The following is a 15,473-nucleotide window of genomic DNA, read 5'->3' as shown; positions in this document are numbered from 1 at the left end:
CTGTTGGGGTCTCTCCTCTCTGCCCTGTGCATTCCAGCTGCCTGGTCTCCCTGTGTTCTCCCAGCTATAGCTCTGTTTCTCACCTCGTTCCACTGTCTGACAGCTGGCCCTTTGAGATCATTGTCTTTCTTTACCCGATATGCTATTTCTTAAAAGTTGTTATTTCATACATTTTTTGGATTTTTTTAATCAATGGGAAGGATAAAACTGGTTCTGATTTCTCTATCTTCTAAACCCTAAATCAGTCAGGATTCACTCAGACATTTAGAGCCACTATAATATACGCATATTACTGTGTGTGTGTGTGTGGCTGTGTGAATAAAGTTAATATGCTTGTTACAGAAATTTGGTCTCATGCAACAATGGGAGCTTTTTAACTAGTCTCTGTAAGGCGTTGTCATCACATCTGATGTTGGACCTTGAAACCCACAGGGCAGGCAGTTGAGAAGTGAGGCGGGATGTGACATGAGGGAGAACGAGAACTTGGGGCACCCACAGGCATGAGTGGGAGCTCATAGCCTTGGACAGTGGTGGTATGGGATTCCACAGAAGCTGGGTCCCATCCTATACTTCTTAAACTTACCCATGAGGTTCAGGAGTCAGAGAAGCTGATGTAGAAGCTTTCCCAGGATTGTGGAGAGTGGTTAAAGGTTTGCTTGTTGTCTTGTGATGATGAGATGATCTATGTGGCAATGCCTGTGCGCTGTGGTTTCACATCTGCCCTGCTTATTTCATACTGGTATTTCTCTGCTGGCTTTCCTTAACCAGCTACATCTAGGGAAGCAAATTCTAGGAAATGGAATTTGGCTGAGCCAAGTTGTCACGTCACTGAGCTCCATCTTCGTAAGGCATATTTAATCTCTGATTAAAGAAAAAAAGAAGATATACTTCACCCAACATGATGTACATGTTCAATCCACAATCAACAACATGCTAGCCTATTACCAAAAGGGAGTACACTAGCCATGTTTTGTTTTTAGGGTTATTCGTTCTTCAATTTTCATTTTCACTTTGCTACCTATACCTTTTAAAATGAATTCTAAAGGTAACATCGTTAACACATATTATTTTAGATGATAAGGGAACTAGAGATGGGAAATAAACTAATCCCGAAAATTTTTATTTTTTAAAATTTCTTCTTTTCATTTTTTTTTTTTTGAGATAGAGTCTCACTCTGTTGCTCAGGCTGGAGTGCAGTGGCACAATCTCGGCTCACTGCAACCTCTGTCTCCCAGCTTTAAGCGATTCTCCTGTCTCAGCATCCTGAGTAGCTGGGACCACAGGTGCGCACCATCACGCCTGGCTAATTTTTGTATTTTTAGTAGAGACAGGGTTTTGCCATGTTGATCAGGCTGGCCTTGATCTCCTGACCTCAGGTGATCTACCCGCGTCGGCCTCCCAAAGTGCTGGGATTACAGGTGTGAGCTACCGTGCCTGGTCCTGACATTGTTATTATTAAAAAGATTCCTGAGTCTTTCTTATTTTAATAGATTCACTTAGTTTATTATAAATTGCTATAGGAAAGTAATTCAACCATAATTCTTCTTAATTGATAACTTCTGCATCTCTCCAATGTTGTGGTAATTGATGATGATCTTCTGGAAGCACTGCATGTTTTTCATATACCTGCTGAATATTACAGATTATATTCTGTTCTGTATACAGATTATACTCTGTTTTATAAACTTTTATTATTAAATGCATCCTATTGTGTTCTAATTTTTGTATAATTGTATTTCATGGAAAATATTTATCTTAACTCTAATATATGTAAACCTCAATACAAGACACAGAGGATATATACCTCAATACAAGACACAGAGGATATATTATCTGCATATATTTCTCATATTATTTTTCTGCTGAATATGTTCAGAATTAGATTGTATAATTCTGAATTCTCTTTTTTTTTGAGCTGGAGTCTTGCTCTGTCGCCCAGGCTGGAGTGCAGTGGCACGATTTTGGCTCACTGCAAGCTCCGTCTGCTGGATTCACGCCATTCTCCTGCCTCAGCCTCCTGAGTAGCTGGGACTACAGGTGCCCGCCACCACGCCCGGCTAATTTTTTTTTTTTTTTTTTTTTTTTTTGTATTTTTTAGTAGAGACAGGGTTTCGCCGTCTTTGCCAGGATGGTCTCGATCTCCTGACCCTCATGATCCACCCACCTTGGCCTTCCAAAGTGCTGGGATTACAGACGTGAGCCACCGCGTCCGGCCCCTGAGTTCTCATTTTTTGTTTCAAAATAATTTAATATATTTTCTCTGCATATATATATATTGAATGTGCATGGTGGGTACCTTCAATTCATTTTCACATAAATTACAACTTGAATATACCTATTTGCCAAATAGTATTTTTAAAGCATTAAATGAAGAAGTCTTATTTTTTAAAATTACCCTTAAGCCAGAGTCCTTGCACTAGTCTTAGAAATAGAGCTGTTGGACAGGTTGGCACATCTCGCCTGCAAGCTCCTTCATTACCCAAGAACATTTCTCCCTGACGTTCAGTCAAGTATGGAGTGCTGGTCACTTTAGGCTCAGCTGTTCCTAGATCCCTCTTAGACAAGATTGGAAACGGGTTGGTTATCATTGACTCATTGATGTCTGCTGCATTACATGTGATTGTAGTGTCAATGTACATACAATATCAGGGAAGAAATTTGAAGACAAATTACATGTAAATGTGGAAATCCCTTTTTTGGTGGATTTATTGATTGGTGTTTTATTCCTTGACAGGAACACCCTCATGTGTTTTAGCTCCTGCACATTTAATCAATAAGGACAATACCAGAATTATATGCTTGGATAGGAAAAGTCTTAATTTATTAATAGCAATCATTTTTTGATGCTTACCGAATTTCTTGAAATACCTAGGGATTTTACTCTAGACTTCTGTATACTGTATATAGATAGGTAGATTTTTCTTACACCATTGCTATATTCCAGTAGGCCTCAATTTTCTCATTTATAAATTGAGGTTAGTAATACCGTGATGTGTATCTACTACAGTTGTGGTTTTATCTTCAATAATCCACATTAAACATTTATTACCCTCTTTGGCCATAGTGTTCTCTCACTAATATGCTAAATTTCATCACTATTTATTTTTAATATTTGCATGGCCCTCTTTTACCCTGGAAGGATGAAAATGATATTTATAGAGTCCTGTCAGCCAGTGCAACGCTACAGTGTGTGTTCTGTGTGCCATCCTTCCTCTTGTCCCGGGGGTCCTCTTCCTAGTCATGGTCATCGTCGTCATTGTCATCATTATCATCATCATTGCTGTGAAGTTGGCTAACAATTCTAGAGGGCTTACTGTGCTGGGCACTACAGTAAGTCTTCACCTTACCTCATCTCATTTAATCTTCATAGCAACCCTAGGGAAGAGAGATAATGTCCTTATCCAGTTATAGGTAGGGCCAGATTCAGCCCAAGTTTCTTTGACATCAGGCTTTGCCCTGACCCTCAGTGATATTCTTTTATGGCCTACCATCAAATGATTTAATATACCAAGCACATCTGTGTATGTATTTTAATTCCCGTTGACTATGTTAGCACTTTGCATTCTCAGGTTGCTATCTTACATTAGCAGAAGGCCCCACCATTGTTTTACCTCCTTCAGAAGAGTTGAGGTAGCTCTAGGCAAAGGGTTCTTTACAGAGCTGTTTTTGAAAGTTTCCAATGAGTATCTCTTATGATAAGTACCTCTTTGGCTCATACTGTCTTTGTACAGTATAACCATTCATAAACATCTCTCATAGAGTTTGTTTTTGATTCCCCTGCTGGGGATTTCAGTTGGTCATGGCAATTCCCATTTTATAGTTTATCACTAATACAGTTGTTTACAAAATTCATTGTATTTTTTAAAACAAATCAGACATTAATGATCTCATCTTGTCTCACATGTCATGTATTAACTTAACCAAGGCCATGTGGGCCTAGACTAGATGCAGGTTTTGAACTTCTACTATCTGTGTCTCATACTCAAAAATAATATACACTTTCATCATTGATTTACTTACTTGTTGGAAAATGACTTTGTAATTAAAAAATAATGCAGCAGACATCTGAAACCAGGCCTATACCTGATTGAAGTTTATAAGAGGGAGAGAGACACAGGACAGTTGAGTGGTGAGTGTGGTCTGTGGGCTTTGAGGAGACTGCCTGGGGCACATTCTGACTCTGCCACTTAGGAGCTTGCAGTCTTTGGGGGCTTAATGGATATGCACCTCAGGTTTTTCATCTGGAAAATGAGATGTGGTGAGGGTTAGATAAGTTGATTCACATGAAGCATACAACAGAACTTGGAAGCTGGGAAAGGTGGCTTATGCCTGTAATCCCAGCAGTTTGGGAGTCTGAATTGGGAGGATCAGTTGAGTCTAGTAGTTTGAGACCAGCTTGGACAACATAGCGAGACCCTGCCTCTACAAAAAATAAAAATTAGCTGGGTGTGGTATGCTCACCTGTAGTATTAGCTACTTGGGAGGCTGAGGTGGGAGAATCGCTTGAGTCTGGAAGGTGGAGGCTGCATTGAGCCATGATTGTGCCACTGTAGTAAGCCTGGGTAACAGAGGGGGTCCCTGTCTCAAAAAAATAACCAACCCTTCTCTCAAGAAAACCTCAGAAAACAGACAAAAGCTACAGAACAACCCAGAACTTGGCAGTCTCCCTCTTTTCCAACAACAACAAAAAAAAACAAGAATAAAATAACCTTAATGCTTTTATTATTAAGAACCTGGTTAATATTTGGGAGTCTACAATGTACTCTTAACGTCTTGAAGTATAATATTATTTACAGTTCTTAGAATAGTTAAATATTCATATGGACCCTCATTAAGTGGCAATGGAATTGACCCTTGAAATAAAGCAGTACAACCTTGCTGAATATCCTTATTTGCCCCTGGAAATTGTGGGTACATGTGTGTTTGTATGCATGTGTGTGTGGGGTGTGTATATGTTTATCACACAACCTCTCAGATTCTTGAACATTTATGTGTGTTGTAGCTAGCATTTTATAATATCTAAAAGGTTACTGCGGTTTTGCTGTATGTAGAATGCCTATTCTCAGGAGAGGTGTGAAATTTAAGTAAAGTTTGTTTCTTATGAATAAGCAAAAAATTCTAACTTTTGTCTTTTCATGGAGATTTTCATTAAATATAATAGCATTTATTTTCAAGGACCGGCAGAGTCATCCAGGAAAATAATAATTATAAAGAATTTTCAGATATTTTAAATTTTAGAATGTTGGTAATTTGTATTTGAAACAAGTTGCTTTGTATAAAATTACAAGGATACATTTCACATGTGAAAATGGTGGGTTCTGTATGGTAATTAAAACCAAAAGGGGTATAACATTCAAAGGAATTGTGTCAGAATATATTTGAGAAATAAAGATGATTATTTTGGCGTATCAATGATTTGGTAAGAGTTTGAGAAATATAATCATTAAATGTTATTTAACACCTGTTAACTTATGAATTTTGGAGTAAACAAATTTCATATAATCATAGTTTTCCCCCTTTGTTTGTAAGGTAAATTTCTGACAGATTTGAATACCTTTGAACTGCAGGTTTTTCTGTATTGTTTATTTAACATGCTCATTAATAGGTAAGAGAAGTAGGTGAGAAAAATTCTTTCCTGAAGTCTTGATTAAACAATATAATATGAACCTGCTTACAAACATATTTAGGATGTTAGATAATGTATTTCATCTTATATGTCATAAAAATGAAGTCTTTCATAATTAATTTCAGTTTTATTTTATATTATCTAACATATTTTACATGTTAACAACAAATTATAGTATGCCCCAGGTTTCTGACACTTTAAAAATAAAATATATTTATTTTGATTTTGTTTATAATAAAACTGGTGCAATCTATCTCAATTGGCTGTTCTTTAAGAAATGATCATCTTTATTTTTAAGCATAATTATTCTTGATAACTGATTATGTGGTATTTATTTTTGTCTGACTTGTTTTATAGGTCATTAATTTTTAGTTTTTCGCTTCATCATATGATCAGTATTTTCTTTTAAAAATAGTGTGTATACTTAATCCCAGCAAATCTTAAAAAAAAATCTCTATGCTTATATCATTACTAGATTTGTCATTCATTAGCTTGGATAATTCATATTCATTTAGGAAAATAATGTAGTGGTTTTATTTTTGAACAGTTTTATTTCAGTAGTAGTTTCATTCTTCTTATTTTCTATGAGGCTATAATCTTTCATTAGGCAGGAAGTATGGAGTGGTGGAGAGACTTCTGTATAAAGGTCACTAGGCATGAATTCTACTTTTGCATTTTCAGCTTCTTTGCCCCATTTTCTTGAAAAAGTCAAAGTCACTTATCTTCTCTGAGCCCCAGTTTCCTCCTCTCTCAGGGTGATCTGATTATGCCCAAACTGCATACTCATACACTCTTGGGTAGCCATTGAGGAGACATATAAAACTGTTGTATAAACTATACCTCTGTAACTATAAGCAATATATTATTTGTTGCTTTTTTAAATTACAGATTTTACTTATAGAAAAACTACCCTATAAATCATCTAAATCTAAATCCCATGTCAGAGTGAATTTGGTTGATGTTTGCTTCTTTTCATATATATATATTTGTTCATGTATATGTCAGAATACAAGGATAAACATACATAGGGTTTGTTGTATGTAGTATTTTTTGTCCTTTTAAAATTTAAGCTATCGTGAGCAGCTTTCTATATTTTCAGTTGATGCATAATATTATACCATGATTGTGCCACTGCTATTGAACTTTTAGGTTGCTTTCACTTTTCAGTTGGATTGTAGCTTTTTATCTTTTATTTCATATTATTTTTGGAGTGCATATTTCAGCAATTAGAATACCTGATTCTGAATGACTATTGAAGACTATTATTTGTTTGCTTAAGATTTGGTGTTTATCCAGTTCAGAAGGGAATTATAACAGGTTTTTGAGCTGAGGCATGACGTGAACATATTTATAGGAAGGTGTGTCATGGGGGTATATGGAGTGAATTGTGTGGGAGAGTGCCTTGTAGCTGTGGTACTCAGACATAATGGTTTGAACTAGTTCATTTAAAATGGAAAAAGAAAAGTCTTGGTAGCAAAAAATTATGAAGAAACAATTGATGATATATGAACATGAGTATAAGATTACTAAATCGGGAAGGTGGCACAAATGATAGAATTCAGAAATTCTGCAGGAGATCATTAGTGTGGAACAATCATGACTGAATGTTGGACGTGCTTTACAGTATTATCAATGCAGACAAGAAAAAATGTCCTGGAAAGGCCATGGGTGGAAATAAATATTTTAGTGTCATCCACAAGGAGGTTATGCTTGAAGCCCAGGAAATGAATTATACCTTTGAAATATGAATGTATATGAACAAATATATCACCCTTAGAGGATAAGATGAGGAACGAGAATTGACAATAGTATGAAAGAGGAAGTGATCAGAAGTGGTTTGGAACTATCAGTAGAAGCCAAGTTACTAGAGAGCTTAAAGAAGTGGTAAGTAACACCTTTACGCTAAAGTTTTATGAGAATAATTGTTTGAATACAATGCTGTCCTGCAAAAGCTAAAATGTGATTCATTTACAGTAATGTATTTTGTACCACCTGAAAATTTATTATAACACATTTTAGAATAACGAAAAGATATACTGATTGTTGCAGTGAGTACTCATTTACCAAACGTGGCCATTACAGTTGAAATCCTCTGTGTATACTTCCTTCCGTGCCCACAATGTATGTGTTTGTTTGTGTGTTCATTTATTTCCTAGCTTTGTGGATTGAAAGGGCTTAGACTCCATGATACTCCAGTAGCAGTGATCAGAGTTAGCACCCAGGTCTTGTTTTATAAACACCACTACCTACTGTAAGAAACCAGGACTGATTGCAGGTCTGGAGCATGGACAGTGATTGCTGGGCCTGGAAGGCTGGTTATACTAGAAAATAAGGAAGAACCCAACAGTAAGACAAGTGATGTCAAATAAACCTAGTAGCCAACTTTAAAGAGTTTCCACTGGCCAATTTTGGGAAAACTTGAGAATTACAAGACTTAATTACGGCAATAGATTATAAAATATGGTATAAAATCCAAGAGTCCAGATAAAGTGCTTTAGAAAGAAAGTAAGGGTGAGAGAGTATGTCACAAAAAGATTGGGGAAAATGGTTACGTCTCTCTGTCAAAGAATGCTAGCTAACTAAAATAGAAGGAATGATAGCATATTGGTATTTTGTAGCCTTCAGAATAATGAAGTTAGGCAAGATTCATTAATGGTCGCTTATGCCATTGGGAGAAGGTTGTTAGTGAACAGGATACTCACACAATATCAAAATATCACCTACAGATTACTTAATTACAAATGGCAAGTAAGTATTTATATTGAAGAAATTTCGAGATTACTACCTTAAACAAATAGTCAAGTGTAGCACGACTAATGGGATGTGAACCTGACATTACTTTTATCCTGATACTATGTAATTGGAAGTACCCAACATTCCTAGGTGATGTTCTTGCCAAAAATGTTTAAACTGAATCAAATCATGAGGAAACAATCAGACATACCATATGTGGGACATTATTATAAGTTAGGTTACTCAGAATTTTTGTCACTATACAAATAAAGAAAACCAGGGTAGTTGTAGATGAAAGGAGATGAAGGAGACGTAACGAAACACAGTGAGGGTGTCTTCTAGACTGTGTAGTAGATATTACTGAGCCAGTATTTTCTTGAGTGTGATCTTGATCACAACAGGTAGAAAAATGTCTTTCTTTGGAGTTGTGTGCTGGAGTTTTAGGGGAAAAGTATCATCTCAGTAACTTACTTTAAGATGACTTAAAATAAAGAAAAAGTACGTACTAATACATTCTTAGTGAGAGAGAGCAAGTAAGCAGGCATCCCAAAACGTTAGTGGTGAACCGGTTTGGAGAGGGTACAAGTATTTCATGTATTGTCTTTTCAACTTTTCCAAATCTTAACTTTTTTCAAGAAAGAAGCTAAGAAAAAGAACAGTTCACAATTAAAAAATAAAAGTGTGATAGATAAAAGTATAAACCTTAAACATAAAATTAGATATGAAGTTGTTTATCAAAACTTTGTAAACTAATTATCCTTTCTGCCTGCTAGGATTGTCATTGGAAGGTTTCTACTTGGATTATTATTAGTTTTTCTTTACCTATTTTGTCCCATGTCAGTATTATCTATTCCACTCCACCCTTCACACCCATCTTTTCCTGCTCAGGTCAGAACAGTATTTGTGAGAGTATCATGACACAACTGTAAGCTGGATACAATGTTTAGATCATAGTTCAACTGTGTTACATAGCTAGCCATACAATGTTTATTTAAATTATTCATGACTGTTTCTTGGACTGAATCAGTACTTTGTAACCAAATTCTGATGATGTCAACTGCAAGTGCAGTATGTAGTAATCTGAATAGACATTATCAGATAGTTTCTCACATATTTATCAGTTCCCACAAATCTATTTTCTTATAGTTGTGTGAATCAGAAGTTTGAAACCAGTCCTCGTACTCGACACCAACTTCACCATGCTCTGAATGCTTGTGTCCCTCCAAAATTAACATGTCGATACCTGTATTAGGCTGTTCTCGCATTGCTATAAAGAAATACCTGACGCTGAGTAATTTATAAAGAAAAGAGGTTTAATTGGTTCACGGTTCTGCAGGCTGTAGAGGAAGCATTGTCCTGGCAGCTGCTTGGCTTCCAGGGAGGCCTCTAGGAACTTACAGTCATGGCAGAAAGTGAAAGTGGGGTGACATGTCTCACATGGCTGGAGCAGGAGCAAGAGAGAGAGAGGGCGGACATTTTACACACTTTGAAACAACCAGATCTTGCAAGCTCTCTATGGTACTGAGAGGCTGATGCTAAACTGCTCATTAGAAATCTGCCTCCATGACCAATCACCACCCACCGGGCCCCACCACTAACATTGCGGATTGCAATTCAGCATGAGCTTCGGGCAGGAACGCAGATGCAAACCATATCAATACCTAATCCCCAGTGCAATAGTATTAGTTGGGGCATTTGGGAGTTGATTTTGGGAGGGCAGAGCCTTCATGAATGGGATTAGTGTCCTTATAAAAAAGGCTTAAGGGAACCTGTTTGCCCCTTCTGCCGTGTGTGGACACATAGAAGACACCCTAAGGGGAACAGGCCCTCATTACACAGTGAATCTCCTGGCACCTTGATCCTGGACCTTCCAGCCTCCAGAGCTGTAAGCAATAAATGTCTGTTCTTTATAACGTATCCAGTCTCAGGTATTCTGTTGTAGAAGCCCTGACTGAGTACTGTAAGCATTTTCTAAATTGTTTCCTGAAGACACAGTTCTAGTAGATGTTTTCTGTGGCAGAAATATTTAATGATCCGGTAAGGTTAGAAAATACTATGCAGATCTCCTATGTCTTTCCATTTCACTGTGCTAATCAGCACACACATGACTGAGAAGTCTATAGAACTTAACTTTTTAAACCTAGTGTTATCCAAACTTATTTGAAAATTCCCCCTACCCCTACTTTTTGGTAAAATTTCTGTTGTCATCCTGAAGAACAGTCATCCATAGGAACCTGTTTGGCACAAGAGAAACACAGCCAAACCCCCATGCAGTAAAAAATCCAAGTATAAGTTTTGACTCCTCAAAAACGTAACTACTGATAGCCTACTGTCGATCAGAAGCCTTACCAATAACATGAACCGCAGATTAACACATTCTCTATGTGTATTATATGCTGTATTCTTACAATAAAATAAGTTAGAGAAAATGTTATTAAGATAATCATAAGGAAGAAAATGTGTATATTTAGTATTCTTTAAGTGGCAGTGGCTCATCATAAAGGACTTCATCCTTTTGATCGTCGCATTAAGTGGGCTGAGGAGTAGGAGAGAGGTTGGTCTTACTGTGTCAAGGGTGGCAGAGGTGGAAGAAAATCATAGTAGAAGTGGACTTGTGCAGTTCAGACTCATGTTGTTCAAGGGTCAGCTGAGCTGTGTGTACTTTAATAGATGAGTTAGATCATCTCCCATGACTCTCAAATTGAAATAATTTTATAGTGATAAAACCTAAAGGTCTGAAGAAATAGGTCTTTATTATATGGTATATAGTGTACAGTAATTTATTTTGAAATATTGTTAAAATAAGATTTTTTTTTAAACTGGAATGTAGGCATTACTACTGCATTGCTGTTTTTACAGCAGAACAAATTTTAAGTTATACTGTGTCAGGCATTTACGGATACTTGTAAGTCAATCGATATTTTTAAAACATTATTATTTTTTATTTAAAGGTGTTCCTTCAGATGATTCATGCTTGCAAATGGATGACTTGAGCAAGAGCAGTTGTAGCATGGGTCTTGGCCTCAAGCAGTAGAGTTGGCCTCCTGTTCCACAGGCTCTTGGATGTTCAGTAGGCTTCCTCATGAGCATGTCCCAGACTGATCTCCTTCAAAACAGCTCGATTTCTCTTAAGCCAAAAATGGATCATTTCTTTGATTTCTCTTTCAGACTCTATATCCAATCCATATAGAAATTTGGTTAGCTCTGATTACAAATATATATCCCAAATCTGACCACGCCTTCACTGCTAGCCTTTGTCCAGGTCACTATCATCTTTGCCTGGATTATTCCAAGAGACTGTTGATCGATCACTCTCTCTCTCTCTCTCTCTCTCATTCACTCAGAGCAGACAGGAGTGCTATTGAAATGGAAGTTGAGGCTAGGTGTGGTGGCTCACACCTGTAATCCCAGGACTTTGGGACTTCTAGGCAGGAGGATTCCTTGAGCCCTGGAGTTTGAGACCAACTTGGGCAACATAGTGAGACCCCTGTCTCTACAAAAAAATTTTAATTAGCCAGGCCCGGTGGCGCATGGCTTTAGTCCCAGCTACTGGGAAAGCTAAGGTGTGAGGATCCCTTGAACCTTGGATTTTGAAATTACAGTGAACTATTTAAAAAAAATAGAAACAAAAGCAAAAGTAAGTTGGACAAGTCACTCCTCTGTTCAGATGCCTGAGATGGCTTTTCTTCTCACTCAGAATAAAAGCTGAGGCTGTCGTGGCCTTCAGTGTTGCTATTCTCACCCGCCCTCTGTTTTCGTTAGGGTAACCTCCCTGGATGGGACTGTCCTCCTCCTCACTTACCAGCCCCCAGGTTTATGCTCCCACATCACATCTGTGAGAATGAATTGAGACTCTGCCTTCAAAGGTCTGTGGTTGTGCTCTCTCCTGCTGAGCAGGGGTTGCTGGTCCTTATTCCTTGGCAGGCCACATGCCTTCATCCTCTACTCACAGGTCTCATTCCTGAGCCACCCAAATGTGGAATTTCAACCCCTTGCTGACATTGTAAGATCCTTGTTCTCTAATCTATCCTCCTACCATTTGACACCGCTTAATATGATACATATTTTACTGTTTTTTTTTTTCCTTGTTGTCTGTGTCTCTCACTAGGTTGTACATTTTTTGAGGGCAGGGACTTTTATTTGTTTTAGTCACCTGTGCATCACAGCTGCCTAGAACTGTTCTTTGCATAATAGTAGATCCTTAATAAATATGTAAATTAAATGCATGTGTGAATGACTAGCACTGTCCACAGAGGAGTGGCTCAAGCTTAGTGTCACTGCATCCTGTTGATAAGCAGCAGTTTGTCGAGAATGCTCCGGGAAGGCATGACTTGAACGGTCTGTGTTTTCATCATAGGTGCAGGACCCCCTCACAGCTAGCACATAGGAAGTGATCAGTAAACGTGATGAGACAGGGAGTGAAGGTATGAAAGAATGAGGATTTATTGGGAGCAAGGCATGCCAGTTGGCTAGCTTTCAGATTTGCCATCATTTTTGTTTTATTTCTGGTGATATATAGATTATGTATATATATTTTTAAAAGTTAAAAATGTTAAAACAATAATGTTACAGTGTTAGTGTGGAGTAGCCTATCTTCAGTAACCACATATGGCTGTCAATATTATGTCCATATGGGTCAGTAATTTAATGCTAGTCATGCTTGGCATATATATATATATATATATATATATATATATATATATTTTTTTTTTTTTTTTTTTTTTTGAGACAGAGGCTCGCTCTGTCCCCCAGGCTGGAGTGCAGTGGCGCAATCTCGGCTCACTGCAAGCTCTGCCTCCCGGGTTCACGCCATTCTCCTGCCTCAGCCTCCCCAGCAGCTCAGACTACAGGCGCCCGCCACCACGCCCGGCTAATTTTTGTATTTTTAATAGAGACGGGGTTTCACTGTGTTAGCCAGGATTGTCTCAATCTCCTGACCTTGTGATCCTCCCGCCTCAGCCTCCCAAAGTGCTGGGATGACAGGCGTGAGCCACCGCGCCCATCCAGCTTATATATTCTTTTTAACTGAGGATAATTTTGAGGATTTTACATTATTTGTACTTTAAGCCAAATTTAAAGAATTAGTACTTCTTTTAAGTCCAGTGTTGGTTGAATAAATATTTTACATTTGAACACAATTGAACTGTGTTATACTATTAAAACTTTTTCCATTTTTCTCCATGATAATAAAAATTATTATTTCACTAAATATTCAGCACTAGAGACATTCAGCACGTTAGGACATTATATTAGGCAAAAGCTTTTTCTCCCTATTTCCTCTAGTTTGTTTCCCTGTGCCGTGGAATATTTTTGCTTCAATTCTTAAAACCTAAGTATTTTAATTAATAATTTTGTTTTCTATTAAAAACTGCACTGTGGATTCTAAGTTCTGATCTCTTAAATTATACTTGGTCATGTAAATAAGCTGTGCTTTGCAGCTTTGGGTTTTTAACCTTTGCTCTTTGCTATTAGCTTTATGTTTTTTTAATTATAGACAATGGAGGACAGTAGGGAAGTTATGACTTAAATTCACTTATTATTACTGTGTTCTTTTTTAAGGAAATGAAAAATGTTATTTTGTCAAAACCAAGCAGAAACAAATACAGAATTTTTGTACTTTTTTTTTTTGCTCAGCATTTAATATTATCACAGTTTTTTATATGCGATAATTTCATTTTAGTGATTGATGTTGGTACCAGTTATTTATAGTTGTAAAGTGTGTATTGTCCATAGTTGTTATTACCTAATATTTAAGTAGAATGATTGTTGTTTTCAGTGTATATAAGTGCATTATTTGAATAAAGAAGTCATGGTCATTTGACCTTAAACCTGAGATTCTGTAACATTATATGAAATTAAACAAAATAAATTAGACATGAAAAGAAAAGAAGCATTTTTTTAGAAGTTGTTTTGCTTTTGGCTTTTGTCACAAGTCTTTTCTGCAAGGATACAGTACTTTACAGTCTTATGTGGCTCATTTGTGCAAACATGTCCAGATGAATTCAGTGTTTAATGTTGAGAATCTTATAACATGCCAGTTTGATTTGTAGCCCTTCATATCATAGAATGCTAATTAAAATCATATTTTTGCATATGTCATGTCTTTCATGTACATATGCAAATAGATTCTGTTGCCTTTCAGCTATTAGTAATTAACTTTATGAAGGACAGCTGTAATACATAATTAACAAAAATGTTTGCAAGCCCTTTTACACTGAAAGTTACAACAGTAAATTTTTTTTCTGCTTATCCAGAGAGCCGTTTTAGTTTTGATGCTTCTGAATGTTTCTGATCTAAATTGTTTTAAATAATCACATGACGTAATTAAATTGATACTGCACTGTGTTCAGGGGTAGAGTGGCATTCATGTACTGCTGATTCCTGTCCGTTTCATATTTATGTCAACAAAATTGAATTAAGTAAGCTGATTTGTGTATAAAGTAAGATAGTATGTCAGGTAATACTTTTTGTTTGTTTTTGTTATTGATATCTAGGTACTTCAATGTAATTTTTTGTGCTATAGATACACATTTGTATTATTTTTAAAAACCTCTCTTCAAGTTATTACCATGTTTTTAAGGAAGCTCCATGAAAGCTATTCTTTTTCTCTTTTACACTCCTTTAAATATTTAATAAAATGACATTTTCTCAAACTCATTTCATGATTGAAGTGTGCAATGACCCAGGGGCTGTGCATGTTATACTGAGGTATTGCTTCATCTTTCTTACCAACTGGAAGTAAAGACAGGGATTGAAGAACTACAATCATTGTGCTCTTTTGCACACTGTTAGTGTATCCAAGTCAAAACTGAACCAGTCAGTTCAGATGTAGACTTCTTTTGAAGTCCTACAGTATATTTAATCTGTATGCAAGCTTTAGTGTAACAAGAGTGCCACTGTAATATGCTTTTTATGCTATGTTTGCATATATGTATATATATTATTAAGTTCTCTTTGTACAGATTTCTAGCGGAGAGTCAAGTTTTAGTTTTATAATTACTTTTATTTATTTTTTAGGGTTGCTTTTGTAATGAAGAAGCACTTAAATACTCATCTACTAGGCAAGCATGGAGTTGGCACCCCAAAAGAAAGGTAATTTTCATTCTTTTTTTTT

The 15,473-nt window shown here is 36.6% G+C and overlaps 1 protein-coding gene across 1 annotated transcript in view; it reads left to right on the top strand.

The window, feature by feature from the left end:
• ZNF407 (zinc finger protein 407) overlaps positions 1-15,473 on the top strand; it is a 473,707-nt gene that overhangs the window by 168,353 nt on the left and 289,881 nt on the right. Inside the window, exon 4 of the mRNA XM_030810262.1 lies at positions 15,377-15,451. Within this exon, the coding sequence (XP_030666122.1) occupies positions 15,377-15,451 (75 nt within the window). The remainder of the gene's footprint in view (positions 1-15,376; positions 15,452-15,473) is intronic.

The sequence above is a fragment of the Nomascus leucogenys genome, chromosome 4 (genome assembly GCF_006542625.1).
Source record: "Nomascus leucogenys isolate Asia chromosome 4, Asia_NLE_v1, whole genome shotgun sequence".
Classification (NCBI taxonomy): domain Eukaryota; kingdom Metazoa; phylum Chordata; class Mammalia; order Primates; family Hylobatidae; genus Nomascus; species Nomascus leucogenys.
Note: the sequence above shows the minus strand (reverse complement) of the source record. Positions and strands in the feature narration are given on the sequence as shown.